Raw genomic sequence first — 25,863 nt, 5'->3', positions numbered from 1 at the left:
TGGTTTCTATTAAGTTGCCTAATAATTCTGCACAGTAATAGTTACCTGCACAAACAGATATCCTCCTAAGATAGCCAAATCTAAAAAAAAAACCACTCCAACTTCCAAAAATATTAAGCTTTGATATTAATGAGTCTTTTGGGTTGATTGAGAAGATAGTTCTTGATCAATAATAAAAATAATCCTCTAAAATACAACTTGCCTAATAATTCTGCACACAGTATTTGATAAATTCCAAAGGATGAGCACAGGGCCTCTAATGCCACCTATTGATTTATTAGAATAATACTGCCAATAATGATCCTTTAAAAGGGAAATCTGCCAGTAGGATCAAGCGTCCCAAGCTATCTATAAGGGCTTACAGGTCATTGAAAGTTGACTAAAACAATACCTTGATATCTGCGATCCAAAGTCTTATTCCAGAGAAATTTTTTTTCCTTATATGTAAATGAGCTATGGGCCGGACACAATTCATGGGAATCTGCCTCCAGAGCTGGCTTTAAATGAAAGGAGGCGTTACACCAGTGCGCAACAAGTAGATCAAGAGAGCAGTATGGTTGGTCCTACTGACAAGATTCCCTTTAAATGTACTTCCAATAGGTGGCATTTGCAACGCTGCTTTCCTCCTTCTCTAAAATGGATACTTGCACAGCATAACAGATCCTAAAGTCTGCAAAGAGATATGTTATCACAACAGGTAATAATTTCCAAACTTCTATGGGTTCTCTCGGCGGTTGCACTATCCACAAATATCATTGACGGCACAGGTGATATTTCTGCTAACATTTCCCCTCCCCCATATACTAAGACTATGGTTCCTTTTTCCATGATGCAGAGATCGTGAGGATTGCATGAATCTACAAAAACACAGGATTACACATTTGGATAGTGCACAGGTATACCCTGCTGCCACTCAGTTTTGTTGTTTTCTCATCCTTTTTTGGATTTTCCATATGTTGTATTGTAACCAATTGTGCAAAAGGTATACCCTGGGCATTCTGCCAGCCCCTACATGGACATGAAGGTGTCCAGGGCAATGATGGGCAAGTTTAAGAGGGGAATCACTGATTAAAGGTGCTGCCTAACTAACACGTTATTAGGTTCCCTTTAAGTTGAAAACCTATCACCCCGTTTTTTAAAGATTAGATAAAAATAGTGTGAAATAGGGGCAGAGCTGGGCTTTACATTACTGCCTTTTTGGTGCCTTTACACCCCCGTTAGGCTGCCAAAATACCTTTGTGAAGTGGCCGTTTTGTCCTGTCACTCAAGTTGGTCAGGTCGGATGGGCGTGGTCACAGCGCTGTTTCTCCCCCAGATCAGGCTCATCATTACGTTGGTGGCGTAGTGGTGTGCGCATGTTTAAGGTCCCGAATCCTGCACAGGGGTGTGAAAATAGCAGCGATGTCAGTTATTCCATTGGTGGTCGGTGGGCGCGGCCATCTTGCTTTGGCCGCGCGTGCGCAGAAGGGGCGCTCTGCTGGCCGCGGCTTCAGGAAAATGGCCGCGGGCATCCGCGCGTGCGCAGATGGCTATCGCGGCGGCCATTTTCGTGAAGCAGAGTTCGCATCTCGGCTTCACGAAAATGGCCGCCGCGATAGCCATCTGCGCACGTGCTGATGCCCGCGGCCATTTTCCTGAAGCTGCGGCCAGCAGAGCGCCGCTTCTGCGCACGCGCGGCCAAAGCAAGATGGCTGCGCCCACCGACCACCAATGGAATAACGGACATCGCTGCTATTTTCACACCCCTGTGCAGGATTCGGGACCTTGGACATGCGCACACCACTACGCCACCAACGTAATGATGAGCCTGATCTGGGGGAGAAACAGCGCTGTGACCACGCCCATCCGACCTGACCAACTTGAGTGACAGGACAAAACGGCCACTTCACAAAGGTATTTCGGCAGCTTAACGGGGGTGTAAAGGCACCAAAAAGGCAGTAATGTAAAGCCCAGCTCTGCCCCTATTTCACACTATTTTTATCTAATCTTTAAAAAACGGGGTGATAGGTTCCCTTTAAGGTAACTTTTTTTTTTTAAAGAGGTTGTCCACTACTTTTACATTGATGACCTATCGTAAGGATAATATAAGAGCACGCCCAGATGCTCGGATAAGACGTTATTTGAGCACATTCACTCATCGCTAGATGTCACCTTTTCATGGGATAGTTGATAACTTGATAAGTAGGGGTCTGACAAGAGTACCATCCTCCGGTCCAGAGAACAGGCCTCCGAAAATGTCTGATCAGAATGGAGATGTGGTCGTGAACGTGTCTATGCGACCGAGAGAAGCTGGATAAGGGCTAGCTTGGGAATCACCATTTGAAACGTAATATCCCAATACATACTATACAATATGTTAATGAAAGCATAATAAGCTTCAAAATGTACATTGCCTTTGACATCTTTGAATATCTTCCTACATGGGAGTAGGGGTCCTGTACCTGCACTCAAATGCATCTTACCCAAAGTGTTCGATTGCAGCGCTCGTACAACTGGATGGGAGAGAAAAGATAGAGGCAGAGACGTCTTCATAGATGACACCATACTGTGATACTGCACAGGAGGGTCGGCAGTATTGGCGAGCGATAAAGGTGCAGGAGGGTGCATGTTTGCATGTACTGACAAGTCCTGTGACACCCGAGCAGCTACTTCAGAGCCATCACTGTTCTCGGGCAGAGTCGCCTCCTTTCTCTTTTGTGCACCGACGGGCAGGTTTTCAGACCCTTTAAAGCAATCAGATTCTTCAGCCGATTCCTGCTCAGAAAGACATGTATTTATTACTTGTTCACTGTTATTATTTTAACCCATTACATACAGCGCTATGTTCAGACTTTTTGTATAGAGTCATCGACATTATACCATACTTTTATTACGACATTAAAGGGACCGAGAAAGACAGTCTCACCGTTTTGTCAGGTTCTCCTGGACATTCACCATCTAAGAACAATTGCACGGCAACTTGATCCTATAGAAAAAGAAAGTGACGTCAGATTTCAAGCATCACTCCTGCCATTTTGTGTCTATAGCAATGGCTGGCCATATATTCTATGACCTGGGGGACATGACAACATACTCATCTAGACTGGCAATAAGACCCACAACAGGCCTAAACACAGAATAGCCCAACTGGTTGTACAAAGCCGTCAATTTTATTGGCAAATGTGCTCCACAGCCACCAGTATTTCTCTACTACTGATATTCTTTAGTACAGTATATGTGGTCCACTGTGTGCTTATCGGACCTTTAATCTCTCAGGATTGATACACCAAGATCGAATTCGTAATTCTACAATGCTCAACGAAAGACATTCTTGTAACTAGATTTGCTTCGCTCCAACATTCAGGGAATGGGGCAAGTTTAATCTTGACTAATACACTTACTATTTTCAGTTCACGTTCACAGAGAGACTCTGAAGGGGATCGCTCATCAGCCCACTTCACTGTTGATCTGGTTGACGACTTCATTAGGAAGTAAAAATAAAATATAGGAAGATTTAACACCTCAGTGACAGAGCCAATTTGCAGCTTAATGACAAGGAAATTTTTTACAATTTTGACCACTGTCACTTTATAACTTCTAACTTAACTCTGGAACGGTTGAACGGATCCAGTTTTTTTTTTTTTTGGGGGGGGGGTTATGGTTAGGGTTATGGTTGGGATTAGGGTTGTGTTGGAGTTAGGGTTAGGTTTATGGTTAGGAGCGTGTTGTGGTGTGTCTTGGGGTTGGGGTTATGGTTAGGGGTGTGTTGGGTTAGGTTTATGGCAAGGGGTGTGTTGGGGTTAGGGGTGTGGTTATGGTTGGGGGTTAGAGTTGGGATTAGGGTTATGGTTGGGGTTAGGGTTGGGATTAGGGGTGTGTTGGGGTTAGGGTTAACATAAGGGTTGGGGTTAGGATTATGGTTGGGATTGGGGTTAGGAGTGTGTTGTGTTATGGTTGGGATTAGGGGTGGGTTATGGTTGGGGTCAGAGTTATGGTTTGGTTTATGGTTAGGGGTGTTTTGGGGTTGGGATTAGGGATGTGTTGGGGTTAGAATTAGGGTTGGGATTAAGGTTAGGACTGTTGGTGTTATGGTTGGGATTAGGGTTAGGGGTGGGTTATGGTTATGGTCAGAGTTATGGTTTGGTTTATGATTAGGGGTGTGTTGGGGTTAGGGTTGGCATTAGGGTTAGGGGTGTGTTGGGGGTTAGGGGTGTATTGGGGGTTAACCCTAATCCCAACCCCCACTTTAGCCAAACTAACCCTAATGGGAAAATGGAAATAAATATATTTTCTTTCTTTTATTAATTATTTTTCCCTAACTAAGGGGGTGATAAAGGGGGGGTTTATTTACATTTTTTTTTATTTTGATCACTGTGTTATTGTCTATCACAGTGACAAAAATGAACCAATATGAGAAATCTCCCTATTGCTGCCGGCCAGCAGATCTCGATGGGCGCACTGCGCCCGCCCTTTTCTCCCTGAAAAAGCCGGAAGCAAAGGGACTTTAGGGGGCCATGGAGGGACAACGGAGGTACTTGTAATCAGGGACCCTATTTCTCGCTCCTCTGATGTGTGGTCACCGTTAAACGGGGCAGCACGGTGGCTCAGTGGATAGCACTGCAGCCTTGCAACGCTGGAGTCCTGGGTTCTAATCCCACCTTGGACAACATCTGCAAGGAGTTTGTATGTTCTCCCCGTGTTTGCGTGGGTTTCCTCAGGGTACTCCGGTTTCCTCCCACATTCCAAAGACAAACTGATAGGGAATTTAGATTGAGCACCAACGGGGACAGCGATGTTAATGTGTGCAAACTGTAAAGCGCTGCGGAATATGTTAGCGCTATATAAAAATAAAGATGATTATGATTATTATGATTATTCGGTTAATACTGGCGTTCGCAACCCTGAGGTCTGTAAAAACCGACCCGAATCATGTTCTCTGTGGTCTCTGCTAACCCCTGCAGCCGAAATCCCGGAGAAAATCCGACTCTGGGGGGCGCTATACACTTTTTCCACAGCGCCGTTAATTAACGGTGATGTGGTTTAAGTACCCTTAACTACCACTGTTAAAAGGCGCATCGGCAGTCATTAAGGGGTTAATAAAAAGAACAGCTAGGCATACAGTTATGAAGTTAGAATTAGAAAACAACTACCGTATTTTCTGGTGTATAAGACGACTGGGCGTATAAGACGACCCCCAACTTTTCCATATAAAATATGGAATTTGGGATATGCCCGCTGTATAAGACTGGGGTCATCTTATAAGCCCAGTCATCTTATACAGCGTGTGGTTCCCAGGGTCTGAAGGAGAGGAGACGCTCCTTCAGGCCCTGGGATCCATATTCATGTTAAAAATAAAGAATAAAAATAAAAAATATGTATATACTCACCCCTCCGAGAAGCCTGGCTCTCACCGGTGTAAGCGTCTGCCTCCGTTCCTAAGAATTGCAGCATGAAGGACCCTCGATGACGTCACGGTCAGGTGACTGGCCTGTGATTGGTCCGTGACCGCTCATGTGACCAGTCACCTGACCGTGACATCATCGAAGGTCCTTCACTCTCTGCAATTCTTAGGAACGGAGGCAGACGCTTACACCGGTGAGAGCCAGGCTTCTCGGAGGGGTGTGTATATACATATTTTTTATTTTTATTCTTTATTTTTAACATGAATATGGATCCCAGGGCCTGAAGGAGAGTTTCCTCTCCTTCAGACCCTGGGAATCATCCAGGATCGCTCCCTGCACACGCCGTACCCGGCGTATAAGACGACCCCCGACTTTTGGGACAATTTTTAGGGGTTAAAAAGTAGTCTTGTATGCTGGAAAATACGGTACATTTAGTAACTTGAGATAATAAAGGAAACCTGCCACCTCCAGAAACATCTACCTGCAAATATACATCTGGAGGAAAATAGGGTGTAATTCCTGTATAGACACTTAGTGGAGCAGTGGATACAGTGAGAAAAAAAACCAAAAACAAAACGCAACCTATATCCTCACTCCAGTCATCAAGGTGGTCCATGGAGCGATCAACGTGGTTAATCACCAGCACAATTACATCCGGCCTGGCAGTGTGTGTGTGTGTGTGTGTGTGTGTGTGTGTGTGTGTGTGTGTGTGTGTGTGTGTGTGTGTATCAGCCGGGGAGACTACAGCACTCACTATAGTGCGCACTGTCTGTGGCCGCTCCCTGGCTAAAAGCAGTCTCCTGACAGACATGATTTAGAACAACATTTACCTGCAGATTACAACTAGATCTACATGTAAATCACTTTCTTTGGAGGCAACATGTTTCTTTCAATCTCTACCTTACCTGGGTATCTGAAAGCTCACTCTGTAGTTTCTCATTTGCTCTCTCTAGTGCCAAGGCACGCGGTGTTTTTGGAAAAAATAGCCGTTTTGAAGTAGAGTATTGATGAGGAAACTTCTACAAGAAAAAAAAAAAAAACACGACTAGTTAACACCATTCCTGACATACTGGTAGCAAAGTGATGCATGTGGTCATGTGTTCACATCTGTTCAGAGGTATATATGAATAATACTGCGGCCTAATATTCCACTAGATTCTTTATAGGCCATGTACTATTACCAGGATTAGAATAAATTGATGCTCCTATGTAATAAAATGGATTAGCTTGTATAATCTGTAAGCTTCAGACACCGTATTAAAAATTCATCCTACTGCATTATTGATTTCCATCTTAAAGGAACATGACAGCTGATATATGCTCCCCTTTAATCGGGGCGCATGTATGAGACGCGGCCATATACCATATATGTTCAAGCTCTTTCCCAACATTTGCAGGGTGTATAAAATTAAATAAATAGAATATAATAAATTTATTTTATTTGTATATTTTACACACACGTATCATGCCATTCATGCAATCACCAGTACTGATGGGCACAGAGTCATCATCCCAGGTGGTTGTAGCACACTCCCCCTCCTGCTATGAAGATCGCTGTGAACGGCTGTTTAATTTGAAACAGCCAATCGCAGTGTTTCTCATTGCAGGCTGGACGTCAGTGTTTCAAACAAGCGGTGCTGTAAAAGCGCAGATCGTAGGCTGGAGCCTAGCAACGCTGGCATCATCAGAGCACACAGACGTGATGTGACTCCACAATGACCACCCTTGTACTTCCTCATTCTAGCTGTGGATTTCTACAGAGCGGTCACTGTCTTGGTCTGGGCTCCGTGCAGGGCCTTATAGGGTCAGGAAGTCTGTGCCATCACTATCCTTGCTGCTGAAAAAAAAAACACAGAAGAGTTCCTGATCTTTCCTAATCCACCCCAATCCTCCACTACATCCCCCATTTTTGCCCCTCTCCCCACCCCATCTTCTGCCATGAACTGCTGATCAGTACTTGATCAGTTTTCTTTTTTTGTGCGTCCTGCAGCCGCCAAGCGCTGATCAGAGACGCAAATAATCAATCAAATCCATCCATGCCAGTCTTCTATGCCTTTTATTGTCCCTTTTTCGCCCCTCTTTGCACCACCTCCGTGCAAGCTGCAGCCGCCGAGCATTGATCAGTGACTGTTTTCCAAGACTTTCTCAGTCTGCAGCCCCCCCCCACCACCCTTTGCACCACTCTGTAGCGTCCTACAACCAAGCCGCTGATCAGACGCACATCACCGATTAGCATCCGTGCTCGCTTTCAACAATAACTTTCCTTTTTTTTTTTATCCCTCCTGGCTTTCTACAGCCGTCGAGTGCTGGTTGGTGACGAACATCAGTGATCTGCCTCTGGTTGTTGCTTTATTTTTTTTTTTTGAGTGAAAAAAATTTAGATTAGGGACAGAAAAAAACACTAGTAATCGGCGGCTGCTACAGTATTTTTTTACTGAATAGAATCAGATTTAGTGTCATATGCATGAACTCAGTAAATAGGTTTTTAACAGAAGTCCGTTTAGTAACTTTGTTTTTATATATTTTTCTATTCTTTCTCTTCTAAATAAAGCAAAAAAAAAAAAAAGTTAACACAAAGCACTCCCACACCATAATAAAATTTGGTACAAGCATACGAAAAAAAAACACGTCATTCCGCTCACCTTATACACCGTATTCACCAAAGGAGGCATACACCTTCCTTGCCTCCGACTTACAGTGAGGGAGGGGATTACACCTTCCTTTATTTTTCCTCCTCCTCAAGTGATACCAAACCGCCACACAGACGCCCCAGGCCAGAAAGTGAACCAGCGCCCACTGTTCCTGACCCCGTATAGAACTTTGCCTCCCGAAAATTATGAGCCACAGATTCCTGACTGTGGCACAATCAGGAATCTAATTTGACACCACTGGCCTCACAGAAATTAACATTTTCAAAGTCTTTTTCTCCAAGGATTATGTAAATCTAATGGAGGTCGAAGACAAATTTGTATGCCAAGCAATCTTTATCCCAACATCCAATTACATCATTTGCCAACTGGACCCATGCAGACGCCATAGAAATTGTAAAGTTTTGGGGTTTGCTTCTTCCAATGGGAATGATGAAGCCAAAACTTTGGCAATATTGACATTTTGTATTACACTCCACTGTTTCGCATGGCTATGGTCCAGACACGCTTTGAGATGATCCACAAATTTTATATAACAGTGATAATACACAATGTCATCCCCAAGATGACCCCAACTTTGACAAACTTTTCAGACTACTTCGGTAACAAGTTTGCTGAGGTGTACAACCTCCAAAAGGGACACCTGTGTGGATGAGTCCAAAATACATTTCAAGGGGAGGCTCAAATTCTGTCAATACCTGTCCAGTAGGAGGACCAGGTACAAAATTAAGCTCTACAAACTGAGATTACCTCAGGATACACCCACATGTTTAAGGTTCATGAAGAGAAAGGCACCCGGAGTCAATCCCCTGAATGTTCCCCTACCCAGGGAGTGAGGGGAAAATTGTGTGGGAATTGGTGCACCCACTGCTGGATCAAGGATATAATTTCTATGTACAGTGTCCCACTGTTCAAGTCCCTCTCTGCGCAAGCTACTGAAATCAGAGAGGCCTCCCAAGAACACTAATTGGGCAGCTGCTCAGAAAGGGTGAGAGCAGAGCCCAATGTAGCGACAATATGCTTTTGGTCAAGCAGAAGAGGGTTGTCCTTTTCATGACCACCATACATGGTGTTAGCAACACCGCCCACCACTCTGCAAGGTACCTCAACTCAGGTCTATAAACTAAACTGCGTACTAAGGTACAATAAGAACATGGAGGGAGTTGTTCTCTCTGATCAAGTACTCCAGCCGTAAAGTGCCATGAGAAAAGCCAAGGTGTGGTACAAGAAACTGGCTGTGCACATCGTACAAACGGCAACGTACAAACGCTTTTGTGCCATGACGATTTGCAAGCCAGACCAGAATGCACCTTCAGTTCAAGGAAGTGATTAAGGCCCTAATATTTGGCAGTCAGGAAGCAACAGGTCCCAGTACTTCCAGGACTAAAGGTGCCTGTGTTGTACCAGTGCAATATTTCCCTGGTGAGATCCCTCAAACTGGAAAAGAGGAAAGTCTCAATAACAGTGTGACACCTGCCCTCACAGACCTGGTCTGTGTATGAAAGACTGTTTCAAAGTCTACCACTCATCCGTGGACTAATAAGTTTATTTCTGACTTGCACAAGTGATGCACTCTACACAACTAATATGCCAACCTGATGCACGCTACACAATTCACATGTGCCACCAATTTAAAAAACTTCACATACCAAGAAAAATAGAATTAGTCTTACCGGTAATTCGGTTTCTAGGAACCTCCCACAACAGCAGCATCGGAGGATGCCTCCCTGCCCTAATGGGGGACAGGAAAAACACAAAGGTTAAATACCCCTCCCCTTCCTGCAACCACCAGTGTTTTTCCGGTCACACTAGCATGAATAGTTACCGAAGTGCAGGAATCATCCAACAAGAACATCATCAGATAGGGAGGGAAATTAGTGCTGTCATGGAAGGTTCCTAGAAACCGAATTACGGGTAAGACTAATTCTATTTTCTCCAGTCACCATCCACGACAGCAGCATGGGAGTAATACCAACAATTACATTTCTTAGGGAGGGACGACAGACCGCAGAACTCGTCTGCCAATTGTTAAATTCCTATTAAAATCTAGTCTGTAGTGTCTAGTAAATGTATGGACAGAAGACCAGGTGGCAGCTCTGCAAATCTGCTCAGTAGATGCGTCCTCTCTCTGCCCACGATGTGGATACTGAACATGTAGAACAGGCATTCAGTGATGCAGAAGGAGATAAATTCTGTGATGAGTATGCAAGACAGAGCTTGTTTGATCCAATTGGCAATCGTGTTCTTAGCTGCCTTTTTGCCCTTATTCCATCCTGAGGGCTGAACGGATAAGTTTTGGTCAATTCTCCAAACTTCGGTTTGCTGGAGGTAGTAGAGAACCACCTTACGAACATCGAGGGCATGAAAGGCCTCTTTTGTATTGGAAGGTTTTGGGCAGAATGAGGGTAGCACAATATCCTAACCTTTATAAAAATCCGAGACTACCTTAGGCATAAAGGAGGGATCTAAACTGAGGACAATGCCATCTGCCATAACTGTTAAGTAGGGTTCTTGCATCAATAGGGCCTGCAGCTCTCCTAAACATCTAGCAGAAGTAATTGCCACCATAAAGTCTTAAGGGTAAGGTTTCTTAAATTGATTGGTAACAAAGGTTCAAATGGGTCTCTGGTAAAGCTATTAAGCACGAGACTTCAATCCCCAGGGGGAATACAGCTATGAAACCTGCATCGGATTCTAGCTGCTGAGGTCATGAAAAGCTTTATCCAGCGATGACTAGCTAAGTTCTGGTCAAAGAATGAACTAAGAGCTCACATCAGAACCTTCAGGGTACTAGGTGTAAGACCTAGATCAAGCCCCTTTTGAAGGAAATCCAGAATCTGAGCAATGTTAGGATGGAAGGAATCAGGAATGTTCGGAGAACACCAGGACAAGAATTTCTTCCAAACCTTGCCATAAATGGCATTGGTCACTGGCTTCCTACTCTTTTGGAGAGTGAATCAACTCTTCAAAAAGCCCCTTTGCTCTTAGGATTCTGGCTTCAATAGCCAGGCCGCAAGGATCAATCTGAAGATCCGGATGCAACAGGGGACCTCAGTGAAGGAGGTAGTCTTTTTGGGATAGCGATAGAGGACCCTCCTGGGCCATGTCCATCAGAGCGCTTTACCAACTTCATCCCAGCCACATGAGAGATTAGAATCGTGGTGACCTGATCGGACCATATCTTCTATAATGTCTTTGCCAGGATCAGGATCGGTGGGAAGGAATAGGCCAGGTTGAACCTCCAAGGGTGAGAAAAGCAGTCTATGCATAATGCCCAGTCTGCAGAATTCAGGGAGAAGGAAGTCTTCACCTTTGCGTTCTGGCCATTGGCAAATAGATCCACATCCGGAATTCACCATCTTGTCACTAGGAATAGAAAGATTGCTTGGTCGAGGCACCACTCCCTCAGATGGACGCCTGTTATGATCCTTAGTGGTTGAGGATCACAAATTACTCCAGCTAAGTAACAAACGTAGGACAAGCTCTAGGGAGGTGGCAAACTGGACTGACCGCAAAGCTGAACCTATCCAAACACACTAGAAGTAGCCGGTGAACGTGCCTAAAAATCCTAGACGTCTCGAGCCAGCCTGAGGAACTAACTACCCCTAGAAAGAAAGAAAGACCTCTCTTGCCTCCAGAGAAATAATCCCCAAAGATATAGAAGCCCCCAACAAATAATAACGGTGAGGTAAGAGGAAGGCACATACACAGGGGTGAAAGAAGATTCAGCAAATGAGGCCCACTAATACTAGATAGCAGAAAATAGAAAAGGGAATCTATGCGGTCAGTAAAAAACCCTTACAAAATATCCACTCTGAGATTTCAAGAACCCCCACACCAACTAACGGTGTGGGAGGAGAAACTCAGTCCCCTAGAGCAACCAGCAAGCGAGGAAATCACATTTTAGCGAGCTGGACTAAAAACATAATGAACGCTGATAATCAAAAAATGATCAAACAAAAACTTAGCTTGTCTTGGAGAGACTGGGAGCAAGGTAGCCACAAGGAATCTGAAGAGCACTGAATACATTGATAGCAGGCAAGGAACTGAGTATCCAGGTGAGCTAAATAGGAAACAAACCAAGGATAACGAACCAGCTAATGCTGCAACCTGCAGAAAGACAACACTACACAGTACCGCTTGTGACCACTAGAGGGAGCCCAAAAATAGAGTTCACAACAGTACCCCCCCCTTGAGGAGGGGTCACCGAACCCTCATCAAGACCCCCAGGGCGATCAGGATGAGCCGCATGGAAGGCACGAACCAAATCGGCCGCATGAACATCAGAGGCGACAACCCAGGAATTATCCTCCTGACCATAGCCCTTCCACTTAACCAAATACTGAAGCCTCCGTCTAGAGATACGAGAATCCAAAATCTTCACCACGTACTCCAATTCGCCCTCGACCAGCACCGGAGCAGGAGGCTCAACAGAAGGAACCACAGGTACCACATACCTCCGCAACAAAGACCTATGGAACACATTATGAATGGCAAACGATGCTGGGAGGTCCAAACGAAAAGACACCGGGTTAAGGATTTCCAAGATCTTATATGGACCGATGAAGCGAGGCTTGAATTTAGGAGAGGAGACCTTCATAGGAACATACCGAGAAGACAGCCACACCAAATCCCCAACACGAAGTCGGGGACCCACACCGCGGCGGCGGTTGGCAAAGCGCTGAGCCTTCTCCTGTGACAACCTCAAATTGTCCACCACATGGTTCCAAATCTGCTGCAACCTATCCACCACAGAATCCACCCCAGGACAGTCAGAAGACTCAACCTGACCCGAGGAAAAACGAGGATGGAAACCAGAATTACAGAAAAAAGGCGAAACCAAAGTAGCAGAACTAGCCCGATTATTAAGGGCAAACTCGGCCAAAGGCAAAAAAGTCACCCAATCATCCTGATCAGCAGAAACAAAACATCTCAAATAAGTTTCCAACGTCTGACTAGTTCGCTCGGTTTGGCCATTAGTCTGAGGATGGAAGGCCGACGAAAAAGACAAATCAATGCCCATCTTAGCACAAAAAGTCCGCCAAAACCTGGACACAAACTGGGATCCTCTATCAGACACAATATTCTCAGGAATGCCGTGCAAGCGAACCACATTCTGAAAAAATAGAGGAACCAAATCGGAGGAAGAAGGCAACTTAGGCAAGGGCACCAAATGGACCATCTTGGAAAAACTATCACACACCACCCAGATGACAGGCATTTTCTGAGATACTGGAAGATCCGAAATAAAATCCATGGAAATGTGCGTCCAAGGCCTTTTCGGAACAGGCAAAGGCAAAAGAAAACCGCTGGCACGAGAACAGCAAGGCTTAGCCCGAGCACAAATCCCACAAGACTGCACAAAGGAACGCACATCCCGCGACAAGGAAGGCCACCAGAAGGACCTAGCCACCAAATCTCTGGTACCAAAAATCCCAGGATGACCCGCCAACACCGAAGAATGAACCTCGGAAATAACTCTGCTGGTCCATCTATCCGGGACAAACAGTCTCTCTGGTGGACAACGGTCAGGTCTATCCGCCTGAAATTTCTGCAGCACTCATCGCAAATCTGGGGAAATGGCAGACAAAATCACTCCCTCTCTGAAAATACCAGCCGGCTCAGAAACTCCCGGAGAGTCAGGCACAAAACTCCTAGAAAGTGCATCAGCTTTCACGTTCTTCGAACCAGGCAGGTATGAGACCACGAAGTTGAAACGGGAGAAAAACAACGACCAACAAGCCTGTCTAGGATTCAGGCGCTTGGCAGATTCAAGGTAAATCAGATTTTTGTGATCAGTCAAGACCACCACACGATGTTTAGCTCCTTCGAGCCAATGTCGCCACTCCTCAAATGCCCACTTCATAGCCAACAACTCCCGATTACCAACATCATAATTCCGCTCGGCAGGCGAAAACTTTCTTGAAAAGAAAGCACATGGCTTCATCACAGAGCCATCAGAGCTTCTCTGCGACAAGACAGCCCCTGCTCCAATCTCAGAAGCATCAACCTCGACCTGGAAGGGAAGAGAGACATCTGGCTGACATAAGACTGGAGCTGAAGAAAACCGGTGCTTCAGCTCCCGAAAGGCCTCCACGGCCGCAGGAGACCAATTAGTCACATCAGAACCCTTCTTGGTCAAATCCGTCAAAGGTTTAACCACGCTAGAAAAATTAGCGATGAAACGACGGTAAAAATTAGCAAAACCCAAGAACTTCTGAAGACTCTTAACAGACGTGGGCTGAGTCCAGTCATGAATAGCCTGGACCTTGACTGGGTCCATCTCCACAGTAGAAGGAGACAAAATAAAACCCAAAAAGGAGACCTTCTGTACTCCGAAGAGGCATTTTGAGCCCTTCACAAATAAAGAATTAGCACGCAGGACCTGAAACACCATCCTGACCTGCTTCACATGGGACTCCCAATCATCAGAAAAGACCAAAATGTCATCCAAATAAACAATCATAAATTTATCCAGATATTCTCGGAAGATGTCATGCATGAAGGACTGAAACACAGAAGGAGCATTAGAGAGTCCAAAAGGCATCACTAAGTACTCAAAATGGCCTTCGGGCGTATTAAATGCTGTTTTCCACTCATCTCCCTGCTTAATGCGCACAAGGTTATACGCACCACGGAGATCTATCTTGGTGAACCAACTGGCACCCTTAATCCGAGCAAACAAATCAGACAATAGTGGCAAAGGATACTGAAATTTGACTGTAATTTTATTCAGAAGACGATAATCTATACAAGGTCTCAAAGAACCGTCCTTCTTGGCCACAAAAAAAAATCCTGCACCAAGAGGGGAAGAGGATGGGCGAATATGTCCCTTCTCCAAAGACTCCTTTATATAACTCCGCATCGCGGCATGCTCTGGTATAGACAAATTATAAAGTCGTCCCTTAGGGAATTTACTACCAGGAATTAAATTTATAGCACAGTCACAATCCCTATGAGGGGGCAGGGCACTGGACCTGGGCTCATCAAATACATCCTGGTAGTCAGACAAAAACTCAGGGACCTCAGAAGGAGTGGAAGAAGCAATAGACACCAACGGAGTATCGCCATGAATTCCCTGACAACCCCAACTTGACACAGACACAGCTTTCCAATCTAAAACTGGATTATGAGCTTGCAGCCATGGCAGACCCAAAACGACAACATCATGCAAATTATGCAGAAAGAGAAAGCGAATCACCTCCTGATGTACGGGAGTCATGCACATGGTCATTTGCGTCCAATACTGAGGCTTATTCTCAGCCAATGGCGTAGCATCAATTCCCCTCAGAGGAATAGGAAAATCCAAAGGCTCCAGGACAAAACCACAGCGCCTGGCAAACGACAAATCCATCAGATTCAGGGCAGCACCCGAATCCACAAAAGCCATAACCGGGTAGGACGACAAAGAACAAATCAAAGTAACAGACAAAATAAATTTAGGCTGTATAGTACCAATCGTGACAGGTTTAGCGATTTTTTTTAAGCGTTTAGAGCATGCTGAGATAACATGAGTTGAATCACCACAGTAAAAGCACAACCCATTTTGACGTCTATGACTTTGTCGCTCAATTCTGGTCAGAGTTCGGTCACATTGCATAGACTCAGGTCTCTGTCCAGAAAATACCGCCAAAGGATGAGCAGAATTGCGCTCCCGCAAACGCCAATCAACCTGAATGGCTAAAGCCATAGAATCACTCAGACTTGTAGGGGTGGGAAACCCCACCATAACATTCTTAACGACCTCAGAAAGACCTTCTCTGAAATTTGCAGCCAGGGCACACTCATTCCATTGAGTAAGCACCGACCATTTCCGAAATTTTTGACAATACACCTCTGCTTCATCCTGACCTTGAGAGATAGCCAGCAACGCTTTTTCTGCCTGATTCTCAACATTAGGCTCCTCATAAAGCAGTCCAAGAGCCAGAAAAAATGCATCTACATTAAGCAAAGCAGGATCTCCTGGCGCCAGAGAGAAAGCCCAATCTTGAGGGTCGCCACGCAACAAGGAGATAACAATTTTAACTTGCTGAGCGGAATCACCAGAGGAACGAGGTCTCAGAGATAGAAATAACTTACAATTATTCTTAAAATTTTGAAACCTAGATCTATCTCCAGAAAACAACTCAGGAATGGGTATCTTTGGTTCTGACATAGGGCTACGAATAACAAAATCCTGAATACTTTGCACCCGTGCAGTAAGATGATCCACACTAGAAGTCAGAGTCTGAACATTCATGTCTGCAGCTGAGCTCAAAACCACCCAGAGTTCAAGGGGATGAAAGAAGCTAAACAGACTGCAGCAAAGGAAAAGCGGGAGGGGAAAAAAAAAAAAAAAAAATGTACTCAGGTCTTTTTATCCCACTTCTGCGATGCATTAAACACTTTTTGGCCTGCTATACTGTTATGATCCTTAGTGGTTGAGGATCACAAATTACTCCAGCTAAGTAACAAACGTAGGACAAGCTCTAGGGAGGTGGCAAACTGGACTGACCGCAAATCTGAACCTATCCAAACACACTAGAAGTAGCCGGTGAACGTGCCTAAAAATCCTAGACGTCTCGAGCCAGCCTGAGGAACTAACTACCCCTAGAAAGAAAGAAAGACCTCTCTTGCCTCCAGAGAAATAATCCCCAAAGATATAGAAGCCCCCAACAAATAATAACGGTGAGGTAAGAGGAAGGCACATACACAGGGGTGAAAGAAGATTCAGCAAATGAGGCCCACTAATACTAGATAGCAGAAAATAGAAAAGGGAATCTATGCGGTCAGTAAAAAACCCTTACAAAATATCCACTCAGATTTCAAGAACCCCCACACCAACTAACGGTGTGGGAGGAGAAACTCAGTCCCCTAGAGCAACCAGCAAGCGAGGAAATCACATTTTAGCGAGCTGGACTAAAAACATAATGAACGCTGATAATCAAAAAATGATCAAACAAAAACTTAGCTTGTCTTGGAGAGACTGGGAGCAAGGTAGCCACAAGGAATCTGAAGAGCACTGAATACATTGATAGCAGGCAAGGAACTGAGTATCCAGGTGAGCTAAATAGGAAACAAACCAAGGATAACGAACCAGCTGATGCTGCAACCTGCAGAAAGACAACACTACACAGTACCGCTTGTGACCACTAGAGGGAGCCCAAAAATAGAGTTCACAACAGATGCCCCTTCTGCTGAGGTAGTCTGCCTGAACATTGGCGGACCCCTTCAGATGTACTGCTGTAATGGACAGATGTTTTTCTGCCCAAGAAAAAACTTCTTGCAGCCACCGATTTCAATCTGACTTACTCCGTGCCCCGCTGGTGACTGAGGTACGCCACTGTGGTCACATTGTCGGAGTAGATACACACATGATGATCATAGACCAGGACAGATGCAGCTTTCAACTGCCTGGATGCATGATGTTAATGATCCCTGGATGGACATACAGTCCCTTAGGGTGGGAAACCTCTGGTCTATAAACTTGGAGATCCTCTGAAAGATAGAATTATCGATCTCTGGGCAAGAAGGATGCTTTTTTTTTTTTTTTACAGAATTACAGAATCTAGGATTCCCAAGAATTTCTTCCTTGGAGAAGGGTGAAGATCCGACTTCAGATTTGGGATCCAGCCCAGGGATTCCAGGAATTTCCAAGTCTTTGCCACGTCGAGATTTAGACGGAGGATAGATGCTGCGACAATGAGGAAGTCGCCTAAATATGGAACGATGCAAATCCCCTGATAGCGAATGAAGACTACCGTCTCTGCCATAATCTTGGCGAATACCTGTGCTGCTGATGAAATGCCAAATGGGAGGACATTGAATTGGCAATGGCTGACCCAGTGACCATGGGAAACTGCGAATCTGAGGAACTTCTGATGACCTGGGTGGATAGGGACATGGTAATAGGCGTCCCTCAGATCTATCGTAGCCATTACCCAATTCTGTCCAATAAGAGGGATTGCCTACTTGATCGACTCCATCTTGAACCGTCTGTATGTAATCACTTGATTCAGGGGTTTCAGATTGATAATAATCCTGTGCTTCCCGAATGGTATGGAGAACCCACTGGTTTGTGGAGATTGACTGACACCGAGTAAGGAAGTTCGAAAGACGACCCCCGACAGGAGAGCAATCATTGTTTGTCTGGAGCTTGCTGGTCGTGGGGGGACAAGGATATTTTTGCCCTTACCACCTTTTGGATAGCTCCAACGGCCTAATTTGCCTTTCCCTTTATATTCCTGCCGAGAAGACGGATCTCTGGAGGGACGAAAAAACAGTTTACTAAGGTTCCTCTGTTCAGGGAGCACTTTCTTTTGTCCGAAGCTTTATCCAAGATCTCATCGAGAGCCGGGCCGAAAATGTAAATGTAGTGTCCCTGAAAGGGAATGGTGCAAAGTTTGGCCTTAGAGATAACATTGCCACTCCAAGATTTCAGCCACAGAGCCCTCTTATCCGAGTTGGAGAGGACTGCGGACTTAGCTGCTACACGTACAGACCCTACCGAAGCATCAGCAAGGAACCCTGTTGCCTTCTGAAGGAGGGGAAGAGTCAAGAATCTCCTCCCTAGAAGTTTCCTGGGTGAGGTGATCTTCTAGTGTATGGAGCCAGTGGAATAGAGATCTAGCAACACAGGTGGAAGCCACGTTTGCTTTCAGAGGTACAGACTTCGCCTGAGTCTGAATCTAACTCCACAGGTGCCATCTTCCTTTTCTTAGGAGGAGGGGGATTTGGAACTGGGGCAAGGGAAAAGGTGGACATAGGGGCTTGAACCTCTTGTTTAATGAGGGTTCTGATGCTGTCCAACAGGGAAGGCTGTTCGGCATGCAACACCGTCAGTGCAGGGCTGGCAAAGCTGCTTCTTATATGCCAAGGGAAGCCTGGTAGCACATACACCACACTTGCGGCTGGGCACGTTACCCTTAGGGGCAGGGACCTAGTCTCCCTAAGAAAAAAAAAAAAGGGGAAGGGTGAACCAAGTCTCCTATTAAGACATTACCAAATAGCAAGGGACCTTCATTCACTACTTACAGTAGGAGGGTGGACGCTGGGCTCTGCAGAGGCAGAAAGGGAGGCTTTGTCACCGTTCATGGTTTGTCCATCAGTGGCCACACAAACACACACAAAGGGCCTTACATGGAAGCATCCCCCGACTGGGATTAAATAACTGAGGTCCCAGCGTTACAACATTGTGCTCCTCCTCCCCCAGGTCGACAAGGTGGGGACCCCGAAAGGACCGCCCCAACATGGCAGCAGATCCGGAGGCATCCCAGCACATGCTGGGAGCGCGTACGGTCCACCGTGGAATGCACAGGAAGTGAACCGGAAGTTCGGGTTGACGTCACTTCCTGTGCACGCGGCATCAGGAATCCGCCGGTATGAGGAGAGGAGGATGCCAGGGAGCTGCGAGTCAACCCCGGCCGCACATCACTGCCCCGCTCTAACCCCCGTGGCGCAGGAGGAACGGGAAAGGGGTCCAGAGTCACATGGGGAAACTTGGACACGGGAGTAGCATATGGAGGAGAGCAGAGCCCCCGACCTCAGCTGCCTGGCAGTAAGTAAGCAGTTTTGGGTGCTCCAGCTCCCCAGCCACTGCAGCACCATCAGGAAACCTCTTCATGCCCCAAAGGGGACAGGAAAAACACTGGTGGTTGCAGGAAGGGGTGGGGTATGTAACCTCTTTGCATTTTCTGTCCCCCATACTGCTGTCGTGGAAGGTGACTGGAGAAAATATTAGATCAATTCCAATATAGGGTCACTTGTTGGGGACTTCCACTGCTTGGGCACATTAGGGTCTCTCCAAATGAGACACGAGTCTGCATTCCAAAACGTCACTACTTCCCTTGCGAGCCCTGCCGTGCGCCCAATCAGTAGTTTGTCTTTACTTATGGGGTATCAGCATACTCAGGTGAGATTGCACAACAGATTTTGGGGTCCATTGTCTCCAGATACCCTTGTAAAAATAAATTTGGTGCTAAAAAGAAAAAAAAAAAACTGTTGAAAAAAAAAAAAAAAAAGTGATTTTATTTTCACAACTCAACGTTATAATTTCCTGTGAAGAACCTGGGTGCTTCAAGCTGCTCACTACACATCTAGATAAGTTCCTTGAAGGGTCTAGCTTCCAAAATTTAGTCATTTGTGGGACTCGACAAATGAGACATGGCATCTGCTCCATTCCAGACAATTTTGTGTTAAAAAAAATAAATAAATCAAACGGTGCTCCTTCCTTTCCAAACCTTGTTGTGCGCCCAAACAGTGATTTTCCCCCCACATATGGGGTATTGACATGCTGAGGAGAAATTGCACAACAACTTTTGGGGTCCATTTTGTCCTGTTACCCTTGTGAAGGAAAAAAAAAGTGTAAAATGTTAGTTTTTGACTTACACATTGCTTCAGTTCCAGTGAAGCATCTGAAGTGTTAAACTCCTTGAATGTGGTTTTGAACACCTTGAGAGGTGCAGTTTTTATAATGGCGTGACTATTGGTTATTTTCTAGGCTAGGGAGAAACCAGTCAACCCAACTAGCCCACTGTGTGGCCCAGTCCCTTGTGAAGTATTTCAAAGTTAACTATATATGGCTGAAATCATGTAACAAGTGTCGGATACATGCTGTATGTAGATCAGGCAGCATGCATCAGCTTTCACTTTCCCTTTAGAGGACCTATCACCAGGTAAAAAGTGGCCACCTTCTGCTTTCATTGCTCCAAAGGTTTAAGGTAGGGTTGAGCGACTTTCATTTTTTTAAGATCGAGTCTGGTTTTGTGAAACCCGATTTAGTCCAGAGTCGAGTCGAGTGAAGTCGGCCGATTATCGCTAAAAGTCGGGGATCGACCGAAACACGAAACCCAATGCAAGTCAATGGGGAAGCATAGCCGGCAGTGAGTGGAGGCCAGGAAAACACCTACAGTGCACATTTTACTGCCAAAAACATCCATTCTTGTTTTCTGAAGCTTGTCAATCTTAATTAACTTTATAATAATAGTTGGGCACTGGAAATTGGGGGTCATTTGGCAAAAATTGTGGGGGTAGGGCTGGTTCAAGGTTTTAGTGGGCCCAGGAAACATGGACTACGTCATGGCGGTGGAGCAGGGAGAGGTAAGTATTTCAACGTTGCAAGTGCTGTGATCCTGAGCAAGCAGGGGGGGCCCACTCGTTCGCATTGGCACTGGCACAGGGCCCCTCAAAGTACGGCGGTGTGTTTGCATGGCGGGGGCGCCTCCCACCAGCAGCGACACTTTTGCGTACTCTGAGTGGCCCTGTGCCAGTGACGTCGCCAACGAGTATGCCCCCCCACCTGATGAAGGAACCTGCACTTTCATCTGCACCTTCCTCTTTGTCCCTGTGTAAGGTGGTATAATATGCGGGAAGGGGAACCTTACTTTCAGCAGGGTCAGATTCTGGCTGTGTAGAGTACAAGGGGAATGTAGTGGTCTAGGTCAATGTACCAGCAGACTCATCTAGCAGTGGCTGGGCAATGGGCAGGATGATGAGGAAACAGATATAGGGCCAAAGAATAAAGTAGGCTAAATGCAGATCAAAATTGGTAACAGGACTAAACAGGCGGCATTGCTTTGTTCAGTGGAGTAGCAAACCCAAGAGCAGCAGACACGGTTTCAAGGGCCTAACCACACTAGTAGGCCAAATGCAGTTTAATATCTGATAGTATAGGCCGAAAGCCAGAATGTGGAAGCTCAGCTTTGTTCAGTTGAGGACAACACCAGGGAGGGGCAGACACCGTTAGTAGGCCCTAACCACCATTTTGTTTTTTAAAAAACACTTAATGAGAGCCAGAAGGTTGAAGCTCAGCTTTATTCGGTTGAGGGCAACACCAGGCAGGGGCAGACACCGTTAGTAGGCCGGAACCAGCAATGTGTTTAAAAACAGCAGTTAATCAGAGCCGGAAGGTAGAAGCTCAGCTTTATTCAGTTGAGGGCAACACCAGGGAGGGGCAGAAGCCGTTAGTAGGCCCTAACCACCATTTTGTTTTTTAAAAAACACTTAATGAGAGCCAGAAGGTTGAAGCTCAGCTTTATTCAGTTGAGGGCAACACCAGGCAGGGGCAGACACCGTTAGTAGGCCGGAACCAGCAATGTGTTTAAAAACAGCAGTTAATCAGAGCCGGAAGGTAGAAGCTCAGCTTTATTCAGTTGAGGGCAACACCAGGGAGGGGCAGAAGCCGTTAGTAGGCCCTAACCACCATTTTGTTTTTTAAAAAACACTTAATGAGAGCCAGAAGGTTGAAGCTCAGCTTTATTCAGTTGAGGGCAACACCAGGCAGGGGCAGACACCGTTAGTAGGCCGGAACCAGCAATGTGTTTAAAAACAGCAGTTAATCAGAGCCGGAAGGTAGAAGCTCAGCTTTATTCAGTTGAGGGCAACACCAGGGAGGGGCAGAAGCCGTTAGTAGGCCATAACCACCATTTTGTTTTTTAAAAAACACTTAATGAGAGCCAGAAGGTTGAAGCTCAGCTTTATTCAGTTGAGGGCAACACCAGGCAGGGGCAGACACCGTTAGTAGGCCGGAACCACCATTTTGTTTAAAAACAGCAGTTAATCAGAGCCGGAAGGTAGAAGCTCAGCTTTATTCAGTTGAGGACAACTTGAATTAGGGACTGCATACAGACTTAGCAGGCTGTCCCCTGTGTGGACCATGCATCCAATACATTAACCCATTGAGCCACAAAGGACACGTAACCTTCCGTGGCCATGCCTACAGGTCCATGTGTCTGTTGTCAGGTGTACCTTTGTCAGTGTAGGCCTATTGGAAGGAGGGACCGCAGACAGGCTTCAAAGGCCTAACACAATAAAATGGGCTGGCTGTAGGCACTTTAAAATTGGTTCCAGGGGTACACGGGCAGCAGTGGTCTGGTCAGTGGAGGCCTAGTGGAAGGAGGGACCGCAGACAGGCTTCGAAGGCCTAACACAATAAAATGGGCTGGCTGTAGGCACTTTAAAATTGGTTCCAGGGGTACACGGGCAGCAGTGGTCTGGTCAGTGGAGGCCTAGTGGAAGGAGGGACCGCAGACAGGCTATCAAAGGCCTAAAATAACAAACAATAGGCTCATGGCAGTTTTACAGCGGTTACATGGATACACGGGCAGGCAGCTGGTGATGAGTGGAGGAGTATTTAAAGTAGGGACCGCAGACAGGCTATCAAAGGCCTAAAATAACAAACAATAGGCTCATGGCAGTTTTACAGCGGTTACATGGATACACAGGCAGCTTGGTGGTGAGTGGAGGAGTATTTAAAGTAGGGACCGCAGACAGGCTATCAAAGGCCTAAAATAACAAACAATAGGCTCATGGCAGTTTTACAGCGGTTACATGGATACACGGGCAGGCAGCTGGTGATGAGTGGAGGAGTATTTAAAGTAGGGACCGCAGACAGGCTATCAAAGGCCTAAAATAACAAACAATAGGCTCATGGCAGCTTTACAGCGGTTACATGGATACACAGGCAGCTTGGTGGTGAGTGGAGGAGTAGTGCAAGGAGTGTCTGTCCCAGTACTCCCAAAATATAAATAGATGTTAATGTCTCGCAAAACAACCAAAACAAAAAAAAAGGTGGCATACTTAGGTACAGGGGTGGGCTCATCTACTGAGTTTCTGACATAGTAATTTGGCAGTAACTATTTAATGGTGCCAATATAGGACACAGACACAGACTACTTTAAGTTGCATCATAGATGTCTACAAATTTGTATTGTCAGTGCCAGACATTGAATGATGTCAGCGAATAGACTAAAGATTGGTGGAGCTGTGCGACATAATTTTGCACGTGGTAGAGCACATTTTGAGCTGGGGTAGGGGGGAACTCTCTTGAGGCCGGCGGGACCGCCCCAGGGCCCCTCATGTTACAACGGTGTGTCTGACGTTGGGTGCGCATCGCCACCGCCAGAGACACTACATTGTACTATGAGGGACCCAGTAGCAATGCCGTCAACCAAAAGCGAGCACACCCACCTCTTCAGACAAACAGCAGTCTCACGGGTGCTTGCGCCAAGTCGCGATACCACGGCCCCGTGTGGGGAGTTTTGCCATTTAGGGAGGTGTAAACATGTCGTATGCTGTACAATCAGCTGCAGCAAATTAGACATTAGAAAAGTAATTCACAGGCAAGAGCTTTTCATAGGAAAGTTAGGTGTCGGCCGGGCAAGGTGGGGCAAAAGATTTCGAAATCCAGTTGTGGTTCATTTTAATGAATGTTAGATCGTCAACATTTTGGGTAGCCAGACGAGTCCTTTTTTCGGTTAATATTGAACCTGCAGCACTGAATACTCTTTCTGATAGGACACTTGCTGCCGGGCAAGCAAGCTCCTGCAATGCATATTCTGCCAATTCTGGCCAGGTGTCTAATTTGGAGGCCCAGTAATCAAATGGGAATGACGGTTGAGGGAGATCATCGATAAGGGATGAAAAATAGTTAGTAACCATACTGGACAAATGTTGTCTCCTGTCACTTTCAATTGATGCAGCAGTACCTGTCCTGTCTGCGGTCATAGCAAAATCACTCCACAACCTGGTCAGAAAACCCCTCTGTCCAACGCCACTTCTGATGTGTGCACCCCTAACACTCCTAGTCTGCTGCCCCCTGGAGCTCGTGTGAGAACGATCACGTGCGCTGTGTGCTGGGAATGCCTGAAGCAAACGGTCAACAAGAGTTGATTGGTTGCTAATATTAGTTCCAAGTTCTCATGTGGCATAATATTTTGCAATTTGCCTTTATAGCGTGGATCAAGGAGGCAGGCCAACCAGTAATCGTCATCGTTCATCATTTTCGTAATGCGTGTGTCCCTTTTTAGGATACGTAAGGCATAATCCGCCATGTGGGCCAAAGTTCCAGTTGTCAAATCTCCGGTTGTGATTGGTTGAGGGGCAGTTGCAGGCAAATCTACGTCACTTGTGTCCCTCAAAAAACCAAAACCCGGCCGTGACACGCAACCAATTTCCTGTGCCCCCGGGAAAGGTTCGGCATTAAAAATATACTCATCCCCATCATCCTCCTCGTCCTCCACCTCCTCTTCGCCCGCTACCTCGTCCTGTACACTGCCCTGACCAGACAATGGCTGACTGTCATCAAGGCTTTCCTCTTCCTCTGGTGCAGACGCCTGCTCCTTTATGTGCGTCAAACTTTGCATCAGCAGACGCATTAGGGGGATGCTCATGCTTATTACGGCGTTGTCTGCACTAACCAGCCGTGTGCATTCCTCAAAACACTGAAGGACTTGACACATGTCTTGTATCTTAGACCACTGCACACCTGACAACTCCATGTCTGCCATCCTACTGCCTGCCCGTGTATCCTCCCACAAATAAATAACAGCACGCCTCTGTTCGCACAGTCTGAAGCATGTGCAGTGTTGAGTTCCACCTTGTTGCAACGTCTATGATGAGGCGATGCTGGGGAAGGTTCAAAGACCGCTGATAGGTCTGCATACGGCTGGCGTGTACAGGTGAACGTCGGATATGTGAGCAAAGTGCACGCACTTTGAGGAGCAGGTCGGAGAACCCAGGATAAGTTTTCAATAAGCACTGCACCACCAGGTTTAAGGTGTGAGCCAGGCAAGGAATGTGTTTCAGTTGGGAAAGGGAGATGGCAGCCATGAAATTCCTTCCGTTATCACTCACTACCTTGCCTGCCTCAAGATCTACTGTGCCCAGCCACGACTGCGTTTCTTGTTGCAAGAACTCGGACAGAACTTCCGCGGTGTGTCTGTTGTCGCCCAAACACTTCATAGCCAATACAGCCTGCTGACGCTTGGCAGTAGCTGGCCCATAATGGGACAACTGGTGTGCAACAGTGTCATCTGCCGATGGAGTGGTTGGCAGACTGCGTTCTGTGGAAGAGCTGT

At 46.1% G+C, this 25,863-nt stretch overlaps 1 protein-coding gene across 3 annotated transcripts in view; it reads right to left on the bottom strand.

The window, feature by feature from the left end:
• TROAP (trophinin associated protein) overlaps nucleotides 1-25,863 on the bottom strand; it is a 111,416-nt gene that overhangs the window by 3,568 nt on the left and 81,985 nt on the right. For all 3 annotated transcript variants that reach the window (XM_077297491.1, XM_077297490.1, XM_077297492.1), the window contains 4 exons: nucleotides 6,287-6,400; nucleotides 3,381-3,458; nucleotides 2,906-2,965; nucleotides 2,463-2,754 (listed from right to left, as the gene is read on the bottom strand). In XM_077297491.1, the coding sequence (XP_077153606.1) occupies nucleotides 2,463-2,754; nucleotides 2,906-2,965; nucleotides 3,381-3,458; nucleotides 6,287-6,400 (544 nt within the window). The remainder of the gene's footprint in view (nucleotides 1-2,462; nucleotides 2,755-2,905; nucleotides 2,966-3,380; nucleotides 3,459-6,286; nucleotides 6,401-25,863) is intronic.

Source organism: Ranitomeya variabilis, chromosome 3, assembly GCF_051348905.1.
Source record: "Ranitomeya variabilis isolate aRanVar5 chromosome 3, aRanVar5.hap1, whole genome shotgun sequence".
In the NCBI taxonomy this organism is placed as follows: domain Eukaryota; kingdom Metazoa; phylum Chordata; class Amphibia; order Anura; family Dendrobatidae; genus Ranitomeya; species Ranitomeya variabilis.
This window is presented reverse-complemented; position numbering and strand designations above follow the sequence as displayed.